At 45.4% G+C, this 26,065-nt stretch overlaps 1 protein-coding gene across 2 annotated transcripts in view; it reads left to right on the forward strand.

Annotated features, from left to right (window-relative positions):
- The first annotated feature begins 3,293 nt into the window (after positions 1–3,293).
- LOC144115496 (26S proteasome non-ATPase regulatory subunit 5) overlaps positions 3,294–26,065 on the forward strand; it is a 43,691-nt gene continuing 20,919 nt past the window's right edge. For both annotated transcript variants that reach the window (XR_013311412.1, XM_077649908.1), the window contains exons 1-4: positions 3,294–3,528; positions 14,883–15,027; positions 21,089–21,331; positions 22,679–22,931. Coding sequence is in view for 1 of the 2 variants with exons in the window: in XM_077649908.1 (XP_077506034.1) it covers positions 3,347–3,528; positions 14,883–15,027; positions 21,089–21,331; positions 22,679–22,931 (823 nt within the window). In the remaining variant the exon portion in view is untranslated. The remainder of the gene's footprint in view (positions 3,529–14,882; positions 15,028–21,088; positions 21,332–22,678; positions 22,932–26,065) is intronic.

The following is a 26,065-nucleotide window of genomic DNA, read 5'->3' on the forward strand; positions in this document are numbered from 1 at the left end:
GAAGCATCATATCAAGGTCAGATAGGTAGTACAACTCGGAAATCAACGGCTCTGCGCAGGTATACGCAGTCCACAGTTATGCATGGAGCACCGCGCAAATTTAACGCGCCGCAGCTGGTGGCGCCAGGTCACCGATCTCTTCCCTGCGAATGTGCCTGAGCTACAAACGACTATCGGGTTGCACGGAAGCATTGCTGTCATTGACCACTATCCGAGATTCTATCCCAGAATCGAAGGGAACCAAACCCGCGACCAACTTTCGTCGCTGCGCCAGCTGTTTCCCCCACAGTCTCGACCAGCTCTAATAAGCGCAGCTGCCCAGTCGCAGAGGCGTTCGTTTACGACGTAGTTGCGTGTGGCTATCACGTCCAGCGACTGCCGGCCGAATCTCCGATGTAAGCGGATTCCAAACGGCAGTTTGAATGCCGCACGCGAAGAAAACATGCTTGCGGAGCAGGAGTTCGTCTGCTACGTGCACTTCAATCATGGCGGCCGGCTGGATGGATGGATAAGGCTGAACCCTTTAAATCGGGCAGTGGCTCAAGCCACCTAGCCATGACTTGTGAAATTTTACTCTTGTCTTGATTTTAACCATCAATCAGATAACCTTCGCTTGGTTACTTCTACCCGCTTAAAATCTACTTTCCCTTCACCGTCCCTAAACCCCGATGCCGGTGCGCCGCGGCGCGGCTGTGCGCCAGTGCATACAACCTTATATGTTTCGCCAGCAGTACGGGAGTTCGTCATTAAAACAATATAATTGGTGCCTTGATATTACTAGAATTTTAGTTATTCATCTGTCTTTTGAAGTTCAGTTTGTGAAACAGGTGACAGCAATGTTTATGTACCTATGAAGACCCTGTGTCTAGTTCACTATACCAAGTGCCTCCTCTGTGTCTGGGAATAGGAGAGGCGAACAATGGGAGCCGGCCGTCCGGGCTAGTACGGCCTTTCGCCGCCACGCGCCGCCACCAGAGTAGGACGCCCATCGCATCACCGTCGCTCATAGAAACGCACACTGTTCGCAGCTGTTCTGTCGTTGACTTTTCGACTGCGTTCATGTTGTTTCAAGTGCAATCAAGACTTTTTAAAAAGGGAGCTCGGAAGCTCTTGTCGCTAAGAGTAGCCGGCCCATTTCAGTCGTGTCGTTTGCGGCTATTGCTGTGCAATGCGCTCGCGCGTCGTCTGCTGCGCTGATATGACAGCGCGCGCCTGCTTTAATCCAACTCGTGAAAAATTGTTCTGTCACCTTTAAGTTCGCTTGTCTGAGGGTCGTTATTTGAAACAGTGTTTGGCGGCAACTAATACTGAAAGCTTGGGCGCTGAAAAAGCTCTGTCTCGTGCTGTTTACTCATGTAACTGACGACGCAAGCCGGAAGGTAATGCGCTAAGTTGCACGTAAAGCTGCTAGACTGCTTCAAAGGCGATACCTGATCCCGCGTTTCCTTCGTAAAGTTTTTGAGAGTTACCATTGTCGCCACCGAAGCCACAATTGGCGCCAGAAAATGTGAAGCTGTGCCATATGGTTTCATCATATGGTCGGCCGCGCACTTTCCTGCAGCACTGTTTCTCGAGTCGCAGTGTTGACGCTCAACTTTAGTGGTACGCGCGAAAAATGCTCCCTGCTGTTAGTGCCATCACTTATGTAACGTGAGGTGCTGCACCATCTGCCTGAAGATAACACTGCGCGGACTACCTCAGCGCAACACGTCTTCAATTAATTTTCCTTTTAACTTTCTATCTCCCGCATTCCGTCCCCTTTTTTCAATTCTTATGCCTCATGGCACACTTTCCGAATAAAAAAAGTATATAGGGGTTCATGTATTCAATATCGCTGCGTGGTGACTCAAAACTTACTAAAATTAAAAGAAAAGTATTTATTGTGGAGTACCACTCCCATATGGCAGTAAAGCGTATGCCACTCTCACAGTTTCGCATACTTTCGCGAAAGGGGCTTTTTTGCAAAATGTTTAACTACGTCCTTGTCAGTTACATTGAACGCGTAGTTGCAGAGGAGTGGCCTCAGGAAAAGAACCGATTCATGAGCTTAAGCCTGTGCTCGTTGCTACCATCGCTGTTGCACTTAGCAACTTTGAAGCATAAAGAGATTGGACGGCGTTCTCTACTAATTAATGTAGTGAGACGCTTTTGCAAGGTCTCATCTTCCTGCAGGATGCGGTCAGCAAAAACTCTTATTGTGTCGAGAACGAAGAGAAGTTGATCTGACGGTATAGAGCAGCCCATCTCGGTCTTGGCTGCTGGTGAACTGAAAGAGTGGCTGGTTGCTAACGGCTTCGTACACAAAGTAAGGCAGTTCTCGCATTCTATATGCTCGCCGACAACTTGTGCAATGTAACCGCACACATAAGCGGTAGCCGAGTTCTGAAGCGATGGCAGGTGCTGTGTCAAAATTGTGGTAGTAAGCCTCTGATCGAAGCACCAATCTTACTCTAATAGCCTCGGCGCTGCTTGCACAGTCGACGCCAGGGGAGGCTTTGGAGCTGAGGTAGAAGTTGGCTGCGCAGAAAAGAGGAGATCAGCGGGTATAATTAAAGCCTTGACATCAAAGCACTTTCTCTGTGGGCAGTATTGGATGCTGAATTAGACGCAGCGATCATGGTCTTCAGTAGTTTTCCGAGACCTGACAGTGCAGCCCGAACATCCAACATGTCTTTATACACCCGGATGACATTCGCAAACTGCCAAACAGAGATTCAATTGGATCGCTGTTGAATTTTCGGTTGGGGACGAAAAAGAACTTCTCTTCTGTCAGCAGATATTTGACACACGCCACTGTGGAATACGTAGATCAGCATCACGTCTCGTCTGTGAGAAATTCACGGGTATGCCCACATCTTTTTTCTTTTTAGCGCTTCTAAATACATAGGGGCAGATTGCATGCGGAATACGAACTTGAAAAAGCCTCACGAAAGCATGAATACAATTAAACACGCATGCAAACGCGAAAGCAAGAATTGTACTGCGCGCGGCTGATGAGCGCCAGCCCAGCTTCTCGTATTCTCGAAGAGAGCGGAGGCACCCGAAGCGCCAGACGGCTGGATGGATGGATGGATACGGCTGAACTCTTTAAATCGGGCGGTGGCTCAAGCCACCTAGCCATGACTTATGAAATTTTACTCTTCTCTTGATTTTAGCCACCAATCAGATAACCTTCGCTTGGTTATTTCTATATTCTATTCTACTCACATTCTACTCTACTTTCGTTTTCTACTCACACAGCGCCGCCATGCGGCAGCCGCAAGCGGCGCTGGAGCCGGCGCCCGACGGCCTGAGTAGAGCGTTCGCCCAGGCACAGAAGAGGCACTGACTATACCGTCGGGTAAAGATGGCGGCTGATCTGAAGGTGGTGCTTGCAGCCTTACTGAGAGAGATTTCAGAGAGGGGTTCTTGCGATAACTTAGCTGAAGTGAAAACGATATTGAGTGCTACGCGCGCAGAAAATATTTACAACGTATCGAAAGACCTTGATCTCAGCCCCTTGTTCAACTGCTTGAACTCGTTTAGCGGGTAAGTATGTGTGCTTTCTTTCGGTGCTATTCTTTTTACTTTTTGAGTCTACTGTCTCGGTAAAAAGGCTGAGTTTCACGAAATAAGAGTTGAGTGAAAGCTAGAGCGAGAGAAGAAAGCCTTATTCAACTGTTCGCGCAAATTCCTGGCGTCAGGTGAGCATAAGGTACCGGTATCCGGTGTCCGGTGTCCGTGTTCTGACGTTGGCCCCAGCGAGTTTGTCGTAAGGTGTCAAAGCAGAGGCGCATTTGCGCGCTTGCATTCGGCTAAGCGTTTGCCTTAAAAATGTTGGAATGTCGTCGAACGCAGTGTTGGGAGTGTTGGGCAGTGGCCCGTGTCTCCTTATGGACTTAGTTTTGAATGTCCAGAACATTGGCTTGGAAAAGCTTAACTTGTATTGTTTTACCGCTTGCAGATGCAGTGGGGGCGCATCTTATTGTGCAGATCGGCCGAAAGAACGTTTTGAATGAGCATGCCGTTGATTTAATGCTTAGCACTTGCCGGAGAGCATAAGGTACCGGTGTCCGGTGTCCGTGTTCTGACGTTGGCCCCAGCGAGTTTGTCGTAAGGTGTCAAAGCAGAGGCGCATTTGCGCGCTTGCATTCGGCTAAGCGTTTGCCTTAAAAATGTTGGAATGTCGTCGAACGCAGTGTGGGGAGTGTTGGGCAGTGGCCCGTGTCTCCTTATGGACTTAGTTTTGAATGTCCAGAACATTGGCTTGGAAAAGCTTAACTTGTATTGTTTTACCGCTTGCAGATGCAGTGGTGGCGCATCTTTTTGTGCAGATCGGCCGAAAGAACGTTTTGAATGAGCATGCCGTTGATTTAATGCTTAGCACTTGCCGGAGAATGCTAAGCAATGAACACGTCCTGAATGCAGGGCGGCACTCGCATAAACAGTGCAGTCGTTCATTTGTCTCCTTCCATGGTGGTTGTAAATTGCGTCAACACCGTTTTTATTTGCGGTCAGCTTGGGTAAGAGAACGTTCTTTCAAGCTGTCGGGTGCACTGAAGCTACGAAAGAGCACAAAAAAAGAAAACCGAAGCAGTGTGCAGGGACCGATAAATCAAATAGACAGTCGACCAGCAACAGCGGATCTTGGTGGCTGCTGCTGCTTCGTCACCGCCTGCCTGCTTTGTTTCCTGGTGATGCCGGGCGTTTCCTTTGGTGAGGCCGTTCCACGTTCATGGGGTTTTTGCCAGGGTTCAGGGTAGCTGTGCTGACTCTGGTGTTGTAAGGTTGCCGGCGCGCTGTGTGTAGGCATGTCTTTCACCTCCCCGGGAGGAGGCTCGGCAGCCTGGTTTGCCAGCCTGCCGGCCGAAAGCTTGCCTTTGAATTCATTTCCAAAAAATGGTGTCGATTCAATTCCCGTGGCTTGTACCGATTGGAAATGGAATTCTCAAAACGAAGAATCTGAAAACAATACAGGAACAACTGAAAAGTCTAACCAGTCACTATCTCGACATCTCTGAAGTGCGACCTTTTGGAAGGCGTGGCATTGTTTGTAAGTCGGCAAACATCGAGTGTGTGTCGGATCTGCTCTGGTGTAATACCTTCGCTTCTCTGCCGGTTAAAGCCTTCATTCCTGAGCAGCTTGCGTGCACTAAGGGCATTGTCCGTGGAGTGGACCCATCATCTTCAATTCAAGAAATTTTGGAGGAGTTCCAGGAAGCCGGGACGGGAATTATTTCTGTATACCGCTGCTCTCGCGAGATGGCTGGAGTGCATGTTGCAACGGAGTCAGTCATAACAACTTTTGCTGGTCGCACATGCCCCTCGGAGTTGAAAATTTGGTAAATTGTCTACCGCGTGGACTCGCTATAGCCTCGACCTCTGCAATGTGCCAACTGTTGGAGATTTGGACATAGTGGTAGAGCCTGTAAGTCGTCGACCAGATGCCGGGTGTATGGCGAAGGTCACTCTTCCAACAGCTGCACTGCTGAACAACCAAGCTGTTGTCTATGCAGTAACAGTCAAAGCGCCGATGATGCCACTTGTGAAAGTCGGTCACAGGAGCAAAGTTTATTGGAATTAATTGAGCAGAATCGCTGCACTCACGGGTAGACGCTTATGAACTCCTTAACCGCAGAAAATATTCATATGCCAGCCTTGTGCATTCCTCTACTCCTGACCTCGAGGCCACATTGTCTGCCTCAATAGTGTCAACCGTCGGAAAAGCACTCTCAATTGTGGTCGAGCGCATGCTCAGCAGCTTCACGTATTGTCTGATATTGTTGCAAATCATGCTATTTCTCAACCTCAGCTTGTAGTTCCACCAGCATCAACATCACAGCAAGCCTGTGCTCAAAGTTTCGTTGCCACGTCATCACCCAAGGTGCCGTCTCATGTGCCACCTCTTGACAGCGTCCCTGTAAGTCTTTCTCGCAACACTGTGTAGAAATGGCTTGTCCTACGCAGAAGCGTCGTGCTTCAACCTCTCCTAAGTCCTCCGTTCCCCAGCTCGAAGACCAAAAAGGGGCCTTCTAGTGTGTCTTCCAAGTCAGGTATACTACAAGCAAGAGGCTGTTTCAGCCTCAATTCTCGAATAGGCATCATGGCTGGTGTAAAGGTTCTCCAGTGGAATTGCCGCTCTATTGCATCTTCTCTTCCTGATTTAAAAATTCTATCTTCTCATAACCCAGATATTGTGCTCTTGCAAGAAATTTGGCTGTCCTCTGTTAAGCCATTTTCTTTAAAAGGTTTCGTGTTTTCCATGCGGACCGCATAAATGGTAGGGGCGGCGGGTTGGTGACCCTGATTTCGTCAAAGTTGTGTCACTGGTCTTTAATAACTAAAAAAGTAATGGATTCTGATTGCGAGCTTCTAGCTATAGATCTCACTTTGCCGCACTGCTCTACTGTCACAGTCGCAAACGTCTATTTTCCAAATGGAGTATGCAGAACAGACCACCTAGACAGCTTACTTGCAAACTCTAGCAGGGTAATCATTGCTGGGGAGTTCAACTCACATCATGTCGTCTGGAGTTCCTGTACTGATTCACATGGACATATGTTATGGGCATGGATGTCTGCAAATGATGTGCGGTGTTGCAATTCTCAGGCCATAACCTTCATCCGCAGACACCCGCGCTCAGTTCTCGATTTATCCTTGACAGCAAGAGGAGTAGGGCATGGTCCACAATTGACTGTGGCACATCTAGTGACCACCTGCCAATTACTTTCACCATATTGGTGAGCCCCCTCCGAGATCATGGTTCTGCCCGAAAATGAGTTAATCTTGCAGCCTACAAATCATCTTTACGCGCCTCCCTTATATCGGATCCTTGTTCATGTAGGATCGAGAGGGCTCAGCGAGTGTTTTCTTCAGTTTTGAAGGCTACGGAGAGCTCCCAGTTCACTGTGCTTTCTGGTATTTGCAATAAATCACCATCCCCATGGTGGAATGACGCGTGTGAGACAGCTTTCCGTCGTAGGAAAGCAGCGTGGAGGACCCTTTCGCATAATCAGAGCCCGGCAAATTGGATCAACTACAAATTTTTCTCAGCCTTGTTTAAAAGAACCATAGCAAAGGCAAAGGATGACTACAATCAAAATTTGAACACATATTTGTCAAACCCAAAAAAATAGGAAGGCTTTGTATCGTTTTATGGAACGGAATGTGAACTCCTCAGCCATGCAGTTAACCAGCTCGGTGGTGCTCTCTCCACATGAGGCGAAAGATGAGTTAGAGCGAATTGCTCAAGGGCTTGCTTCACGTTTTCAGGAGCAGCGTAGGTCCCTCTGTTCGCCCCCTACCCCTGCTCAGACTATGTTGCGGTTGACAAATCAGAGTTAACAACTGCAGTTTTTTTAATGCAATCCTCAGCTCCGGGTTGGGATGGTGTTATGGTCGGTATGTTAAATATATTGGCGAAAGACTTCACTCAGGACCTCCTCGACCTGGTCAATACATCATTGGAAACTGCATGGTTGCCGCACTCCTGGAAGGTGGCGAAAATAATGTTGCTCTTAAAAGATTCAAAGAAAGGCTTCCATATTGATAACATTCGGCCGATAGCTCTAACATCCAATTTGGTAAAGCTGATAGAAAGAATTGTGCGCAGCCGCCTATCCGCGCATGTTTCAATAGTGAACGCATTGAGCTCTGCCCAGATTGGCTTTCGCCGGGGATGTTCCATTTGGTCTGCTCATGTCGATTTAGAGAGCAGAGTCCGCCTTGCTATGCGCAAGAAAGAAGTATCAGCATTAGTGACGCTTGACATTGCTAATGCGTACGACAATGTTGAATATTCGATCCTTCTCTCTAAATTGGCATTATTACACCCGCCATACTACATTTATGCATGGATCCACGAATTTCTAACAGGACGGCAGTTCTTTTGCTCTGACGGTTCCTTCACCTCGGTCACCTATGCCCAAACTAGAGGCGTGCTACAAGGTTCTGTACTTTCGCCACTTCTATTCAATTTGCTAATGTGCGACATTCCTGTGCACCCTGATGTTACAGTATATGTTTATGCAGATGACATAGCCTTCTTTGCTTCTGCAGCAGACATTCATGCCCTATATCGTTCTCTCCAGGATTACCTCAATGCGCTCGAGGTTTGGCTGGATACATTAAATTTGGTGTTAAATGTGCACAAAAGCAGCGTGCTGGTTTCTAAAACCAACATGCCTCTATATATATAGCTACACTATCGCTCGGACAGCATACTTCAGGTAGAATCGTTGAGGTATCTAGGCGTCATTTATGAAGCCAGTTTGGATTGGCTGCCCCACATCAAGACTAACGTTGAGAGAGGAGAGCGTGCACTAAGTAGGCTACTACAGATAAGTAATAGGAAATTTGGTATGTGCCGGGACACCCTTGTACTTCTCTACAAATCCTATGTCAGACTCATTTTGGAATTTGGCTGCATACTTTTTTCTGGCTCCTCTAAATATAAGCCTCATCAGTTGCTGCTGTTAGAAAGGCGCGCACTGCATCTCTGCCTAGGTTTCCCTCAATCAGTTTCCACCGCAGTTCTGTACTTGGAGGCTCGTATTCCCGACCTTAAGTCCCATTTTCACCTTTTAACTGTCAGGACTTTTTTGCGGGCATTTGAGTCGGCTCCTGGTGTGGCCACACCTATTTTCGTCTCGCACCCAGCACTTTTTCTCACTCCTCATTGGCCAAGGCTCCGCCTCCCTCAAGTTGTATTTACTCGGAACCTTTTATCCAACATTGGTGTGGGTCTCAATTTTGTATGCAGAATTGGTTGGGCAGCGACCCCTGTGGATACTACTTTTGGTTATATTTTCCCACCTAATGCGAAGCATCTGCCTGCAAGGACATTAACTGGAATCCTCTTTGATCACCTTGCCCAGTACCCGCAACATACTGTAATTGCTGCAGATGCGTCTGGGGCCGACCGGAAGGCAGGGGTTGGTATTTTTTCAGAGTATCTCTTGTGGAGCTTTTCGGTTAGAGTCCCGGATTACACAAATATATTTCTAGCAGAGTTTATGGCTCTGGGGCTGGCTGCTTTGAAAATTCCCACAACTGTTTCTCAGGTGATATTCCTCTCAGATTGTCTCTGTTTTGCTGGCGCTGGAGTCCACACGAGACACTTCTTTGAGACACTCATTAAAGTTTTTTATTCCTGGATCGGTGAAAGAGGTGCGCTTCGTTTGGATACCAAGCCACTGCGGTATTTTACAAAATGAAGCAGCAGACTTTTTAGCAAAATCAGCTCTAAATGCACCAGTTGCCTGTAGCGTCCCTAGTTTTGTTCTTTTCGGTATGACTCGATTTCAGCGTTTTCAGTTTATAACCGCCACGTGCAACGATCCCTTACTCTACTGTTGACTACCAGCATCTCATGTACCCTTGGAAGACAAGTGCGTGTAAAACCCGGCAGTGTGAGGTAGCGATGACACTCATGCGGTGCAGGATTCCCCGTTTAAATCTTTACTTATGTAGATGCGGATTCAGTCCCACAAACCTTTGTGTGGCTTGTGGTGAAGTAGAGACATTGGAGCATTTCTTACTCTCTTGCCGGAGGTTTGCACATCAGAAGTGAGCACACCTAGAAATTCCCATTATGAAGTTGGGTCTCACTTTGTCGGTTCCCCTCCTCCTCTCTTTCGGCACGAGTGCCAGGGGTTTTGCATTGCATCAAGTTTGCGAATACTTCCACAATTATATAACAGCTACCGGCAGATTCCCTTGCTAATTGTTAACAAAATTTCTGCATTCAAAAGAGCGTTTGGGTATTTTCATATATTTAATCATTTAATTCTCAGATATTCTCTCCCGATATTTTGTTTCTTCCTTTTCTTTTAAATTACTCTGAAATATCACGCAAGGCACAATCATTAGCTTGACACCAGTTTACCCTATTCTATGGGGTCTCCCCACTGAACCCTGGCCAATCCCCCGTCGTGGGTATGTGCCATGTGACCAAGGCAACAACAACAATCAAATAGTGTCATTCCTGTGGTCTGCATCCTGATATTTCATCGCGAGGCCGTTTCGAGTCATAGCTCTTTCTGTTGTCACAGGCCATTTGATGAGCTTTACCTCTCATATTTATATCTTCACTCAGTATTTGGTTACCTTGGAAACATTAGTGTGAGTTGCACTTCATGACAGTCAGAACTGAATAAATCACCTGGCAGAAGCTTATTTCTGCACATTTCTTTTTTTTTTTATAGCCAACACTTTAACCGCAGTGTACTGAGTAAGTTGCTTTGTGTGTGGGTGTTTTCTTTGCCTGTTGTAACATGCACTTGTGTCTCTTGATAGGATTGCAGCAGTTTTATGCTTTTTGCTCCAGTGGGGACCTGGTTATTTACCAGGTTCCAGCTTTTGCATTGAAACGCTGATATGTGGAGGATATCTTCTCCCAGCTTGCATTCAGCACTGGTGTAAACAGACGCTTATACTCCATCTCGCAAGTTGTCTGCAGCATTGTTAAAGCTACAGCTCTTTTTGTCCAATTGGAACTGAAGGAACATAACAAATAGGCCCTGAAGTATTGGAATGCAGTTGAACTGTTTTTCAAACAATTATTGCAATGATTGGAAAGGCAGTTATGACTTTTTTTTTTTAGGAAGTTACTGTCAGTGGCAAATGAAACGCGAACACCGGAGCTCTTGGCCAACAGATAGGCATGCTCTTCTGGTTTGCAATAGTTTTGCTTGTTTTCTTTGACGTTCATTTTCTCGTCTTGCCAGTGGAGCGCCACATTTTTGGTGGTGGTGCCGATAAAGTAGTGCTCACTGCCAGAAATAAGCAATATAGCAAAGGCCCCCATTGGACACCAACTGCAACCCGATCACTCTTTTTAACTCTTTGCATTGCAACAAGATGCTGATAACAGACAATGACAGAAGCAATATCAAAGTGCTGCAGGTCTAGGAGTTCATAGCACTCCCTTCACCTACGTGGGCTACAGTTGCTGCCACCAGCAAAGCTGCGCTGCGCAATTTGCGTTCGGTGGAAGGTATGAATTTGGCGCTGCAGTGGCAAAGCAAGAAAACGAATGTCGCAAACTATCGCAAACCGGATGAGCATGCCTATCTCTGATTACGACAAGCAGATGGTGTAAACTGGACCTTTGGCCATGTGCTCCGCTGGTCACACTTTATTTGACGCCGATAGTGCAATGAACGAAACTTCGCTGGTTAAATTAGAAGAGAGTGTTCGTGCAAACACAGCACTGTGGCGGCCTGCTGCAAAGTGGTGTGCTGCCGTTCGTTAGCATGGTTCCCATTGAGTTGACTTGAGTCTCCTTCGTTCAGCAGCTCGACAATGGTGCTCTTTCCTTCCATGTGGTGGTGCCGCCAGTCACGGGATGATGGGTGCGGAGGAACTCATTTGTGCAGCGTGCACCATTCTGATAGGCTTAGATGGCCATAGCATCCACAGTGCTTCAAACGGCTTGTGAGGTGGAGTATAGTTGCCTGTTACCCTAAAGGTTTTAACTGGAAGTCTCTGACTGAAGGAGAGAAATGACCAGTTCTAATTCATGTTGCAGCCACCGTGGCATTATACTTTTAGGCAACTCCACTACCACCAACTTTGTGGAAACCTATAGATTAGTTCTGTGCTGACACAAAGTGTAACCTGCTCTGAACTAACGGTGGGGCTGCTTGTTTTCTCTTTTATAACCACTTGTTATTTCTTATTCCCTTTTCTATAGCTCATGAGCATATTTGTTCTCACATAAATGCTAACTTCTAGCCAAAACTAAAAACTGGTGCCAGAAAAAGGCACCAAATCTGGTTAGGAAGGACATCCTCCCCATAGAGAAGCAACTGAATTTGAACCTCGAAAATAGTGTTCTTGCTAGAAGTCAATGTTAGAGCACCACCAAGGTTAAAAATGGGAAGGTATTGGGGAACAAAATAATTTTTGAAGTAAAAAAAAATCCTGCAAAAAAACATTTTACAGTGGCAGCAGTGTGAGCAACATGCTCCAGGGTAAACAGCATTGCTGTAGTATGCACATTCCCTCACATGAGTTGGCCTGATAGTGGGTGCAGTTTGAAGAGGCCATTGGGGTGGAGGACAGCAGTGCTTGGGTGGGCACAATTGCTGTCACTTCTTCGTTTTGGGTGGAGACTGGCCATTTTTCATGATGCTTGCACGATTGCTGTAGTCCTCCTGTTAATGGTAGGCAAAGAAGCTTTAGCTTATTAGATAAGTGTATTTACATTTCATCGGTATGCATTGTTAATTGCAATAAAGACACCTAATTTTATTGCGTGTTTTCTTCTGTCAAAAGATGCGTTAGACATTAGAATACATGGATTACTGGTGGTATTTACCTACAATCGCTATATAATTTATAATTGAATCTCTTCTCTCATGCTGTTTCGGTTTCATCGACCGAACGACGACTGTGACGTCAAGTTGGTGTTTTGGTCATGTGATCCTCTAGAAAAACTAATATAATCACTGATATGTAGTTTTAATTCACTACAACATTTAATCCAGCCTCTTCTAAGAACTGGAATGACAAAAAAATGACCTGTCAGCAATTATATAGCCGATTTTTTATCCATCATGTGACCTGAACACCAACTACGCGTCACAGCCATCGTTCGACTGATGAGACCGAAATATCGTCTAGATGAAATTAAATTATAAATTATTTAGCTACCATACAGGAATACCACAGGGTGCTTCATGCATACGAATGTCTAACGCATTGTTTGAAAAAAGAAAGTACGCAAGGAAAAATTTGGTGTCCATAGTCCTTTAAGGCTTGCCTTAAGTGAGGTCAGCTTGAGATCAAAACGAAGCCATGAATACAAATTTGACATGCGCTTTGTGTGTGTGTCAGATTCGTGTTCATGGTTTTCTTCTAGTGTTGGGCTAGTCCCACTTGGGCAGGTGTGAACCAGCTTACTCAGTCTGGACCCCCTTTTGAATGTTTTTTCTGTAATTTGGTGCATGAAGCAAATGTGTATTGGCAAAGCTACAATAACGGTGATAGGAGTTTCAAATAGAGAGAGAAAAAGTATGTATTGAATATGTCTGTGAGGATCAAAAACAAATGGTACAAATTGTCACATGCTGGAAAGTTGGTGCACCAAAATGTTCTGACCCCCATTTCAATTGCTGTACATTTTTGTCGCTCTGCTTGCCGTAGCTCCTTAGAATCCTAGACAGGTGCCTTTAAGAGGATTGTTGAAGCTGCCCGACGTGAAGTTCTTATCTTGCCTTAGTTTCTTTTCGTTATTTTCGTATCATGTACTAAATTCCTGAGTACTTAACTGGCACTGTTGTTCAGCCATTCTGACTGTAGTGTATTTTAGGCACATCAGTTCAATGGCCCAAAAGCAGAGATTGCAGATAGGAACATAGGGTGCGACTCCACTGCTGTTATAAATTGAGATGAATCATTCAGTTACAAAAGAACCAGCCAGCTTAGCTGCAGGACTGGTTAAGGGCTGCTTAAATAGTTAATGGAATATATTATTTCATGTCTTTTGGGAGACTGCCAAACTTATGTTTTCTACATTGTAGAGTCATGAAAGTTTGCTTTCTCCCGAGTTTTATTTTGTGAAAGCTTAGTGTCAGGAAAGTGTTTGGTGCCTTCTGTATAGCTCCACCTTGTGCATTTTTACACTGATATTTTCTCATGGTGGCTCAGTAAGCCTAGTATTGCGGGCTAAAATTAGGGTGCAGTGGGAAAGCTTAAGAAACAAAGATGGTCGATTTGCTTAGTTAGGCCAAATGCGAATTAGGTGCTCTAGCTTTGGTTTCGGCGTTCAGGTCCAGTGTTCACGGATGAGAGTTTTTGAGATAATGGAAATGGGTTAATGCCCATATATGTGGAATTGGTCATTCTTTCCTTTACATTGATAAATCCCTGGGAGTCCTCGCACCACTCCTGGCGCCAAGGTGCAGCCGTTAAGCGACGCGCCGCCACTGCCCTTCTATGGCAGGTGCTGCCATCGGTGGGACTTTTGGGTTGGGTTGCGACCCAGGTTGCTCCTCTCTAGCAGCCTCTTGCGATTAATAGAGCTGCCACCTGACATGGTGGCCAGGCTGCTAGGTTCTGTAAGCCTTCTGAAGTCTGCCACAAAGCAGGCTTCGGAAGTGAGATCTTTTGTGATGATGGAAGGGATTGGGGGGGGGGGGGGGGGGGGGGGGGGCGCGGCACGTGCTGTAATTTCTCTTTGGGGTGAGGATATGTTTGCTGCGCAGGCTTCAGACAAATGCACAATGGCTTAATGGGGGGAATGGCCACTATAAGTGCTAGTGCACTAAAAATGTGCAAAATTTTAAACATAGTTGATAGCATAAATTGGAAGTATGAGCGGGGAAGCGTGTGGGTCCTGATTCAGGCTCTGTTGCCTTGCACTGGCCTTCGCAGTCTGCACAGAATGACGTTTGAGGTTTGAAGCTCATTTTGGGGTGCGAGGCATTGAAACAGGCAGCCACTGATTACTTCTCTGGCATCTTGTTTCAGTGAATTACTTTCAAAGTAGTTATTTTTATCAACCAAAAGTTTTGCGTGGTTACCTGCCTAACTAGAGGTTAGGTGAACCAGCTCCAACTGCATAGAGGCTACTAAACAAATGCACCCAATAGGTGTCAAGCAATCTTTTTGAGAAATTTGTTGTATACAGCTGATGGGAATACGAGTACTTCAGGAGGACCCATGCACTTATCCTGAACATATTGTTTGCTTGTTTGCTGGGTTGTAAGGCTGCTCTTTTCTTTACTTAGATTTATGTTTGCCTCACAAGAAACAACAGTCGAGGTAGGATGAGTATTAATTTGTATGGTTCAAGTGGTGGGACTTTTTAAGTGTTGCTTTATGTACTTTAGGCTGCCGTTCATCTTCCTGTCTTCGTTTCTACACTTTTTTAATCATGACATTGTTCTTTTTTACAGGGATACTTTAAATGAACTCAGTGAGCTGCTTGGGAAGCTACTTGATGCATTTCCACCAACAGCACTGCTTGCTGCGCATAAGCAGCATTTTGTGGCAGCACTTGGCAGTTCTCATGACACACTCAAGGCAGTCATCTTACGCCAGGTAGGCTGTCAAAAGAAAATTTGCCTATTGTAGTGCATGTCGCCTTTTTTTTTGTTTGCTCTTTCTTTGCCTTTTGAACGTTCAATTGAATGTTGCCTTTTCCCTAATTGGACACATATGACTAGTGAAGCCGCCTGTGCAAACTGAACTGAGAGCTACCATTATTCATTGGTTATAAAAAAAAAAATGCTAGCTGTTAAGTGTTCTGCCTCAGCTTAGACTTGCAAACACTACAAATGAAATAGCATCAACATTCTGTTATAGTTCATGGTATCAGAAAGAAAAGGAGAGCTGAAACAGCGAAACCTCAATTCTTTTTTTTTTTCAATTTGTTTTGCTGCTCAGGCACTTGGAAGTCACTTGAATATGTTTGCATCAACCAGGCACTAGTGTGGTGGCTTTTTGGTCTGGGTAGGGTATAGTTGTTGACTAGTGACCTCGTATTCGTCCAGAAACCTTGTAACCTTTAGCCGCCACGGTGGCTCAGTGGTTGTGGCACTCAGCTGCTGGTCCGAAGACGTGGGTTCGACCCCGGCCGCGGCGTTGAAATTCGATGTAAGCAAAATTCTAGAGGCCCGTGTACTGTGCGATGTCCGTGCACGTTTAAGAACCCCAGGTGTTCAAAATTTCCAGAGCCCTTCACTGCGGCGTCCCACATAGCCTGAGTTGCTTTAGGATGTTAAACCCTCATAAATCAAGCCATTGTATATAAATAAATAAAAAAAAATAAGGTATTTGTCTGGGCTAGCTGGTACATGGTTCAAACTGAAGGCACAGCGCACGAAGGATGGGATGAAGAAAGAGACAAACACAGCACTGACTTACGACTAAAAGGCTTTATTGCTCGCACGCAGTATAGGCGAAAAGGACCACAATCAACAGATAGAACCACGTCAGTGATGATTGTCAAATAACAAATAAACAACAAAAGCACACAGTCGCACCCTACACTTAGCGAACTTAACTGTTAAGATAGTCAATTTCTTTTTGTGTTAGCGCGAGGGAAGGTTTGCTGCCGCAATTGTTAAGTTCCTGGGGAATTAAAAGAGCTTCCATGATTTCCCCCGTGCGTTGGTCCTTATGTTTATACAGTATTGTAGTACGGCTGAAAAAAGGAGTGCATTTACAAGAAAGCCAATGTATAACCAAATTGCTTTTCGGGGTGGTTTTAGGGAGCGTTTACGCTCACTTAGGCGATCATTGAGGCAACGCCCTGTTTGACCGGTATAACAACGCCCACAGGATAGCTCTATCTTATAGGCAACATTTTTATGACACTGCACATAGGGTGATTCGTGATTTTTTTCACATTTGGCAGGTGGAGCTCTTTCACGGTTGACGTATTTACACAAGCGCTGCAGTTTGTTTGGAGCAGAAAAGATGACTCTGATGCCGGCTTTTCCTGCAATTCTTTTCAGGCTATGTGATTCCTTGTGCATGTAAGGTATCACCGCAAAGTTTTTCAGCAACAAGGGAACTTGTTGTTTTTGTCCTGAATTCGGCAAGAATCTTCTCCGCTACAGCATTCAGGATGTGGTCAGGAAATCTGGCCTTTTTCAGACTCATGATCTGGCTTCTGAAACTAGATTTCATTTGATGGGACCATGACTTGGAAATGGCATTTTCTAGGGCGGCTGTCACGACACCTCGTTTTACTATTTTTGAATGAGAGGATGAGTATGATAAAAGCCCTTTTTGTGCTCGGGGTGAGTAGCGCCAGCATGTCCCTTTGTCGTACATGATTATCTGTATGTCCAGAAAGCGAATGCCGTCATGATCCGGAACTTCCATCGTTAGTTGAAATGGTTTTAGATTAGACCTGAACAATGTGAGGATATCACTGGCTTGATTTGCAATGCTGTGGCCACTTCTTAATCTAAAAATCATCAGAAAGTCATCAACGTTTCGGAACGCACGTACCACTGAAGATCCAAGTAAGGCTTTTTGCAAATTTTGGTCCAAGGAAGCTAGTAGACAGTCACTGAGGAACGAAGCGAGGCCCGAGCTTATACAAATGCCCTCCTTCTAGATAAAGTAGCAGCCGTTAAAAGACACGACTGTCGAGCGTAGATATAGGTCTAGTAGATCAAGGAGGCTGGCAACGTCAATTCAGCAGTGGTTTTGGAATTTGGTGCCACCATGCAAGTCAGTCGCTCGACCCACGGCAATGTGCACGGCGTCTTGAGGGAGGGAATAGAACATGTCCTCGATGTCAACAGACAATGTGCTGACAGTTTTTAAAGGCTTCTGAAAAAATTGAGACACAGCTGCTGGACGGAGCACAAAGGAAAGGGTCTTTGATAGTTTGTTCCGAAAAAACAGTTTTGAAGGTAGGACCCGAGGGCAAGTTGCCAGGTGCCCTTTTCGGTTACAATGACCCGGAAAGGATATTCTGTCTTGCGGGTTTTTGCTGAGAAGAAGCATTGCAAGCTCAAGCCAGTGCTTTTGTTTACAATGGTCGCCAGCTTGTCCAAGCCAAGCCTTTCACATCTGAGCAGTGCTTCCTTTTTTTGCCTAATTCGGGCGGAATTTCTTTAAAAAAAGAAAATTTTCACTTATGGCATCTTGAGCTTTCTTGTGGTAAACAGCCGACAGAAGAACGGCAAAACCACCTTCTTTGTCGGCCAGGACTAGCTTGAGATTGGCGTTTTTGAGAGAACCGGTCAGCTTGTTTAAATCCAAATAATTTTTGTTTACCTTTGTGGTGGGAAAAGATTCCACTGAGTCTACGAGGCACCGAGCGGCATCTGTCTTGTCCTTTGCTCTTCCCACTGTCTTCCTTGCCATGGCAAGTAGCTCTGGTTTACTTAGTGAGGGTGCTGAGCAGAACTTCGGTCCTTTTTGCAGTATTTTCAGATCGTCTGCGTGGATGTTCGGGTTTCCCACGAGGTGAATGGTTCGTTTCGCTTGCGCCCGTCGCTCTTTCTTTGGGAGCGTAGCCCAGATTTGTCACCACAGCCATTGAGTGCCGAGTGAAGCTGCGCGCAGTTCCTGGCTGAGACGTCGGGAAACACCACCTGGGGGGGCATTCTGCGAGCAGGCGATGTGCAGGCAGTCTAAAAGACGAACATTCCTCCACGCTTTGGTATGCGCAATGCGGCAAACACGTAAGCCATGGCCTAAAGAAGGTGGGAACGGTCCGAGTAAGTGGGAGACAACAGGTGGGAAGTAGGCGTTCTTCACCGTGAATGAAAACAGGTGGGCTTTGCAGGTTGCATGGGCTAAGAGGCTTGCACACAGAGTAGGATGCTAATAGGCACACTGAGAAAGAAAGCCCGATGTACTAGAAATGTATTGCAATAAGGTATTTGTCTGGGCTAGTCGCTACATGGTTCGAACTGAAGGCACATCGCACGAAGGACTGGACTAAGAAAGAGACAAACACAGCGCTTACTTAAGACATAAAGGCTTTATTGCTCGCGCGCAATAAATAGGCAAAAAGGAGCACAATCAACAGATAGAACTGCGTCAGTGATGAATGTCAAAAGAGCACAACAACAAAAGCACACAATCGCACCCTACACTTAGCAAACTTAACTGTTAAGATAGTCAATTTCTTTTTGTCTTAGCGCGATGGAAGATTTGCTGCCACAATTGTCAAGTTCCCGGTGAATTAAAAGAGCTTCCATGATTTCCCGCGTACGTTGGTCCTTATGTTTACACAGTATTGTAGTACGGCTGAAAAAAGGAGTGCATTTACAAGAATGCCGATCTATAACCAAATTGCTTTTAGGGAGCGTTTATGCTCACTTAGGCGATCATTGAGGCAACACCCTGTTTGACCACTATAACACTGCCCACAGGATAGCTCTATCTTATAGACAATATTTTCACGGCACTGCACATAGGGTGATTCGTGATTTTTTTCACATTCGGCAGGCGGAGGTTCTTCACGGTTGACGGTTTTGCACAAGCGCTGCAGTTTGTTTGGGGCAGGAAAGATGACTCTGACACCGGCTTTTCCTGCAATTGTTTTCAGGCTATGTGATACCTTGTGCACATAAGGTATCACCGCGAAGTTTCGGTTTTCTGCAACAAGGGAACTCATTGTTTTTGTCCTGAATTCGGCAAGGATCTTCTCTGCTACAGCACGCAGGATGAGGTCTGGAAAGCCAGCCTTCTTCAGCCTCATGGTCTGGCTTCTGAAACTAGATTGCATTTGATGGGAACATGACCTGGAAATGGCATTTTTTAGGGCGGCTGTCACGACGCCTCGTTTTGCTATTTTTGAATGAGAGGATGAGTATGATAAATGCCCTTTTTGTGCTCGGGGTGCGTAGCGCCAGCATACTTCTTCGTCGCACATCATTATGTGTAGGTCCAGAAAGCGAATGCTGTCATGATTCAGGACAAAAACAACGAGTTTCCGTTATTGCGCAGTGTGTCTTATGTCTTATTGCACAGTGTGTCTACTAGTAGCCATCCTTCTAAATGGCATTTTTTTGACAGCTTTGCAGAAAATTAAGAAGTGTTGCTCATGAGAAAGAAGCAACAATTTCGAAGCAGAAAGGGCCATTTGACATTAGACCAAACTTACCTCCTCTGTAACCTTTTTGTGGCAGGTACTTAGGGCAAAGACAAATAAGGTGATACAGGTTTTTTTTATTTATGTTGTACTTGGTGCTTGGTTTTATCCTAGTTACTCACAGCTACAGTAGCCAGATTTTGTTATTGCAAAAAGGAGTCTAAAGCACAGTGTTGCCTACAGTCTGTCTACAGTCTGTCTACAGTCTGTGTACAGTCTGTCTACAGTCTGTCTACAGGCCATCTACAGGGCGTCTACAGGCTGTCGACAGGGTAGGTAGTCTATGGGCCTAGCGGCAGGTTTCACCTTTGTATACCGGGTGTTTCTGCGAACACTTTCAGAAGTATTCTACAGTAAGCTTTTTAAGGTAAAAACATGGCTTTTGCGGCATAGTATTACCAGTGTTGGTGGACACCAGAAAACCGGTGAATCATCGTAAGTAGTAAGCTGGTTAACTAATTTTTAAGTATTCACTTTTTAACTAGTAGATTTAGACGCCCAGTTGCAATTAGGGATTTGTAGGCGGTCGGTTTTAAGAGCCTTATTAGTTTTTAGAATCGCGAAAATGCGATTACCCTCGCTGCTGTGGCTCGACAAAATTTGGCTGCATCGTGCGAAAATACATGTGCTTTCGAAAGCATGCAGGCAAAGCAACCCCTTCAGTGCACATAACTAGTCGAAAAGGCCAAATTTTGTCGAGCCACAACGCCAAGGATAATCGCATTTTCGAAATTCTAAAAACTAATATGGGTATTAAAAACGACCGGCTACAAATCTCTAATTGTAACTAGGCACCTAAATCTACTAGTTAAAAAGCTATTAAAAATTAGTTAACCAGCTTACTACTTAAGGCGATTCACCGGTTTTCTGGTGTCCGCCAGCACTGGTAATACTATGCCGCAAAAGCCATATATTTATCACAAAAAGCCTATTTTTGAAAATTTTTGAGTGTTCGCTGAAACATCCGGTATAATGCACTGTAGCCTGTTTGGCGTGTGGCTAGATTATGTGTATTCTTCCCTTGACTTTTAGTGTGTTAGCGTTAGAATGCCCTTGTTGCAAAAAGTGTCGGACGTTGGCATAGAAAGCGTTGGTTGGCAGGAAGCAAAGTGGAGAGACTGATGTCCCCCTCTCCACTCTCAGGGAAGAGGAGGAGGAGGAAGAGAAGGTTGGAGGTGACAGGTGGCGGGAGAGACACTGTGATCTTCATTCAGACTCTATAGGTGGGGAGAGTATAAAGAGGGGATAACGACGTGTCACACTGTGATTGTGAGTGATTGATGGACCGATTCATGCCACTTCCTTGTACAGTCTGAATCTGGCAGCGGCAGCTGCTGCTCTATCTGGGGAGAACAGTAATGCTCTTGCTTGCTCTGCCGCATGAATTGCATTGATCTGTGAATTTTTTTTTCTCGAGTATATGTGTCATTTCATTTCTGTGGTTTCAACTTGCACAACACCAGGAATTTTCACTTAAAATTTGAGGTGATGACTGAACTTTTTTTCCTCCAAAATTTTGTGTTCTGTTCAATGCAGCTGATCCGGTGTTCAAAGGACAATGCAACATTGTGCCAGCTTGCTCGTGACCACCGCATCCTTGAGTCAATTTTGTGGCTACTCGGTGGCGAGGACCTCTGGTCATCTAAGCAGAGTGCTACTCTGCTGAAGCAGATGATACGAGAAAAAGAAGTACTGAGTGCCATGCTGCATCCTCCTGTGGCACATGTTCTCGACAGTGTCATGGACCATGGTGATGTGTGCCGCTTTAGAGTGTTTGAGGTATGCTGATTTGGGCTCTCTGGTGTGCAAGTTGACTTAGTAGTGTAGCAGCACAAAATGTTTGCAGGTCTAGCAAACTTTGCATTTTGTCCTGTGAGGCTTGCTTTAAATAGAATTATTATACTTTGTGATCTGAAGGGTGCTTCATTCTGTTTGTTATTACAAAAGCTAACAATGAACGAAATGGAAGTGCTGTACAGACAGCAGTGCATATTTTTATATAAACTAAGGCTTTACATTTTTGCTGTGGGGTAGGGTGCTTTGTCATGTTAACTTGTCACAAGCTTTCAGGAGAACGTTAACATATTTACTTGGATTGATTGTGCTTCAATTGAACATGGACATTTTGTGTGTCCTGATATAACTGAGTTATATGTCACAAGGGCCCGCCGCGGTGGCTCATCTGGCTCAGTGGTTAGAGCGCTCGGCTGCTGTCCTGAAAGATGCGGGTTCGATCCCAGCCGCGGCGGTTGAATTTCGATGCAGGCGAAATTCTAGAGGCCCATGTACAGTCATTGACAAAAGTTTGCAGGATGCAGATTCGCTGAAAATATTTATTGCGCCGAGGTCAGGCATGGCCGATCTCTGAAATGCATACCTATATGAGGAGATGTGCCTATTCCATCTCCTGCAAAAATACAATCTGCCTGTCTAGTGTGACAGTGCAGAAATAAATTTTTTTCCGCAAATCCGCATCCCGCAAACTTTTGTCCATGACTGTTCTGTGCGATGTCAGTGCATGTTAAAGAACCCAGGTGGTCGAAATATCCGGAACCCTTCACTACGGCGTCCCTCATAGCTTGAGTCGCTTTGGGACGTTAAACCCAATAAACGAACCGACCTATATGTCGCTAGGACTGTGATGTCTACTTTCTGCTGCTTGTCTTTGATGCTCAAGATTCTTTGAAGCATTTTTGTGCTCATTAATGACAAACCTGATTATGACTCCATGGCCATGCAGCGTTGGGTTTATCTCACGACGTGAAGTTCTGTGTCATGGGCAGACTTCATGTCTTGGTTTTTTTCTTAGCAGTTTTCTTTTTAAGCAATAATTTAACCTGATTTCAAGTAATCAAACAGGGAATGTTAGTGCTGTAATTGTGAAGTTTAAAATATATCTAAGCTATAGAACTTATTGCACACCTAAGAAGCATATTCTCGTGCTGGATAGGGGATGATACTTTTAAATTCCATGCCGCATGGCAAAATTAACATGTGGCAGGCACTAAGGAACCATCGCTCTGCATTGTCAGTGCTTCTCAAGTGTGGTGGTTTCTGTTGAAGCCTTTTCAACTTTCCCAGTTTTATTGGGGATATGCAGCTCTTTAAGTGATATGTTTAATGCAGGTCTTTGTGGATGTGGCCAAGGCTTCTCCTGACAACCTCGAACGACTTTCAGAGAGTGGCCACATGGAGAGACTCCTGAAGGAAATGGACAAGAATGACGTTTTGGTTCAGCTGAATGCACTAGAAGTGCTCACTGAACTTGTGTCTTGTAGCCACGGTCTGGATTACCTCGAGCGCACTGGCATCATATCTAAACTTCGCCTGAAGGCACTCAACATTAGCTCTGACCCCCTTGGCAACTTTCTTGGCCCAGGTTTGTGCTTTTTCAGCTTCTTTTTTCCAGCTTTGTGCTGGTGAGCTTTGTCTCCAGCTTTGCTGTACAGGATGTGCGTTTTGTTGCAGGGAATGCCGCTAATAATAACACAGGTGAAAAATTTCTCTACTGATGGTCATTCCTGGTGTATGCTCTGTTTTATACTTATCACCCAATGCTGCCAAAGATAGCATGCCCATTCACGCTGGCTATGTCCGCGCCTGGAAAGTAGGTCATCATACGTCCAAAGTAGAAACAAGCATGTTTCATTGTGACAAAGTTTGAGTACCGTGACTGACAACACCCTGAACTTCATTTGACCTCTTCGCAAGTTTTCGTCCTCTTCTCACTGAGTCCTCAAGAAGAAGAGCGATTTGCGGCACTGATACACGGCTGGCTCGCCTATTTGCTCTGACTTCATTTGCACCCCAAAACTAGTTCGCCACCAGGGAAAATTATAATCAAAGGTTTCAGTAACTGAACACCTGATTCCTGTGTTCTTTTCTGCTTAGCACGTCGTTTTATACTGCTCGACGTTTTCGTCTAAAGCCTTACCGAGCCTTGGAAAAGCACGAGTGATGTACGGCGGAGCGATGTGGTTTTGTGGTGCGCTACTTGCTCAGCTTCTACAATTTTTCCCACAACATGTGAAATTCAGTGTAGCAGTGAAAATCAGGATGGTTTATTGAAGCAAATTTGCTCTTATGTAACCTGTGTAAGATTGATGCAGATAGGATTGCAGTCCTGGACACTTAAAGTAGTCAGGTGAAGAGCTGTATGCCTGAAAAAAGGATTTAAGAGTGCTATTAGTGCCCTGAAGCCTGTATGTTATGGTTTGTTTGGTATTTTAACTGCCGGTTGAAATTAGTGGAATGGCCTGTATCACCCCATTAAGAGCTGATAGACGGGTATGCCCTTGTGAAATGTTTGCACATTGAGTTAGGTGCATAAATGTACAAATGTACACCAGGAAAGATAGAATTATCATAGTCAACTCGTAATGAGGTTGAAGTATTAATATTTGTTGTGATTATGACTCTTGACTGAAATCATGTGATACTAAGCCATACCTGTAAAATTGCTAGAAATTTTTATTTTAGTGCTGCTCAGTTCCATGCTATTGTTACCACTGGGAACTGGATGTATTTTTGGCTGATTTGGTTCTGTTTAAATTTCTGCAAGACGTGCATTTTTGGCTAGAATTGTATTGTACATAGATTTCCCAGATGGGAACGGAATGGGTTATGCAGATCTTCATTCACTATGAATACTAGTGTTCAGCTTTCAACCGCAGCACTTATTTTGTGGTTCACTTGATTAATTTAGACTGCAGATGTGCACGGTTCATGGTGTTGTGAAATTGTAAGCTATCCAATTTCTGCATTGGTTGGGATGTACTATTGGGGACAAAAGTGACCAGGACATTTGAGTGGCAAAGGATAAAGGGCGAGGAATCGCTTTTTTCGCTGCAGTTGTGTAAAATGTCAGTCAACCATAAATGAGGGTGTGACACACAGGACTGAGTTTCTGCTTTATCAGTCTTACAGTGGTCAAGTTACAGCGCAGATTCTGTACTCTAGATATAATTTCATTACGTGCACTTGTCATTTTGTCAACTTTCGGTGTATAGGCTTCGCAGCTGTTCGTATCAACATGCAAGTGTATGGCCTTCGGCACAATAAGCACCATCCCTTGGTAACGACTGCAGTCATCAACGAAGTGCACTTTCTGTGATAGGCAAGCTTGTCTGCTCAGGAGTGTACCGTATTTATTTTATCTAAGCTGATGGTTTTTATTGAAATTCCGATTACGAAACTGGGCTGTCGGCTGAGATTCGAGGATGTGGCTGCGCAGTCGCCATCGACGATGTATGGTTGGAAGATGGATGGATAAGGTTGAACCCTTTAAATCGGGCGGTGGTTCAAGCCACCTAGCCGTGACTTGTGAAATTTTACTCTCGTCTCGATTTTAGCCACCAATCAGATAACCTTCGCTTGGTTATTTCTACTTGCTTGAAATCTACTTTTCCTTCACTGACCTTAAGCCCCAACGCTTTGAATAAATCAGCCCCGCTGCTTTCCACTTCGGGGTGAAACCCTTTACAGAAAAGTATCAAGTGTTCAGCTGTTTCCTCCTCCTTTCCACAAGCACCGCAGAACATGTCTATCTTGTGGTACCTGACTCTGTATGTCTTAGTCCGCAAAACTCGTGTCCTGGCCTCAAACAACAAAGAGCTTCCCCTGGTGGGAAGTTGCTCAGTAGGTTAGAACACAGAGGGCTGGTACTGTGCATGCAGCGCCTCTAGCGCTTCGTTCCTGCATGCTTTGTCAGATCAGTGGATCGGCTCGTTAGGCCTGTGGCTAACGTTGCTAGCGTGACTCTGTGATCTCGTCTCACGACGCGATGGCGCCAACAAATAAGCGGTGTCATTACACCGCTGCTTTCAGGCGAAAAGTTGTGCTTGATGTGGAAAGCTCGACCAATCTTCAAGCACAGCAAGAGTATGGCGTGGACAAAGCAAATATCTGCCGCTGGCGAAAACAATGGGACCAGTTGTTCAACTGCGCTGCAACACAAATGGCGTTTTCCGGACCTTGAAGAGGCTGTCACCATGCTGTGGAAGAGGAAGTTGCTCAGTTTTTAGGACGCAGAGGGCCGGAGCATTTCCTGTTACAACAGAAATTTTTCAGGCGAAGGCCAGGGAGGTCGCGAAAGCACGAGGCATCCCCCGCACCGCGTTCAAGGCAAGCAGAGGCTGGCTTCAAAAATTTATGAAGCGGTTTCGCTTTAGCATGCGGTGACGAACTTCAGTGTGCCAGAAGCTGCCTGGAGATTTTGAAGAGAAATTGGTATCTTTTCAAAGGTATGTGATAAAGAAGAGGATTGAAAAGGGACATGAACTTGGGCAAATTGGGAATGCCGATCAGACCTCAGTCTATTTTGATATGCCTATGGCGTACACAGTGGCCAAGAAGGGGTCTAAAGAAGTGAAACTACGTACTGCGGGCTACGAGAAGCAACGTTCGACTGTGATGCTCTGCTGCACTGCCGCTGTACATCATCTTCAAGTGGAAGACTCTTCCTGCGAAGGAAAAGTTTCCGAGAAACGTCATCGTTCATGCGTACGAAAATGG

The sequence above is a fragment of the Amblyomma americanum genome, chromosome 1 (genome assembly GCF_052857255.1).
Source record: "Amblyomma americanum isolate KBUSLIRL-KWMA chromosome 1, ASM5285725v1, whole genome shotgun sequence".
NCBI classification, from domain to species: domain Eukaryota; kingdom Metazoa; phylum Arthropoda; class Arachnida; order Ixodida; family Ixodidae; genus Amblyomma; species Amblyomma americanum.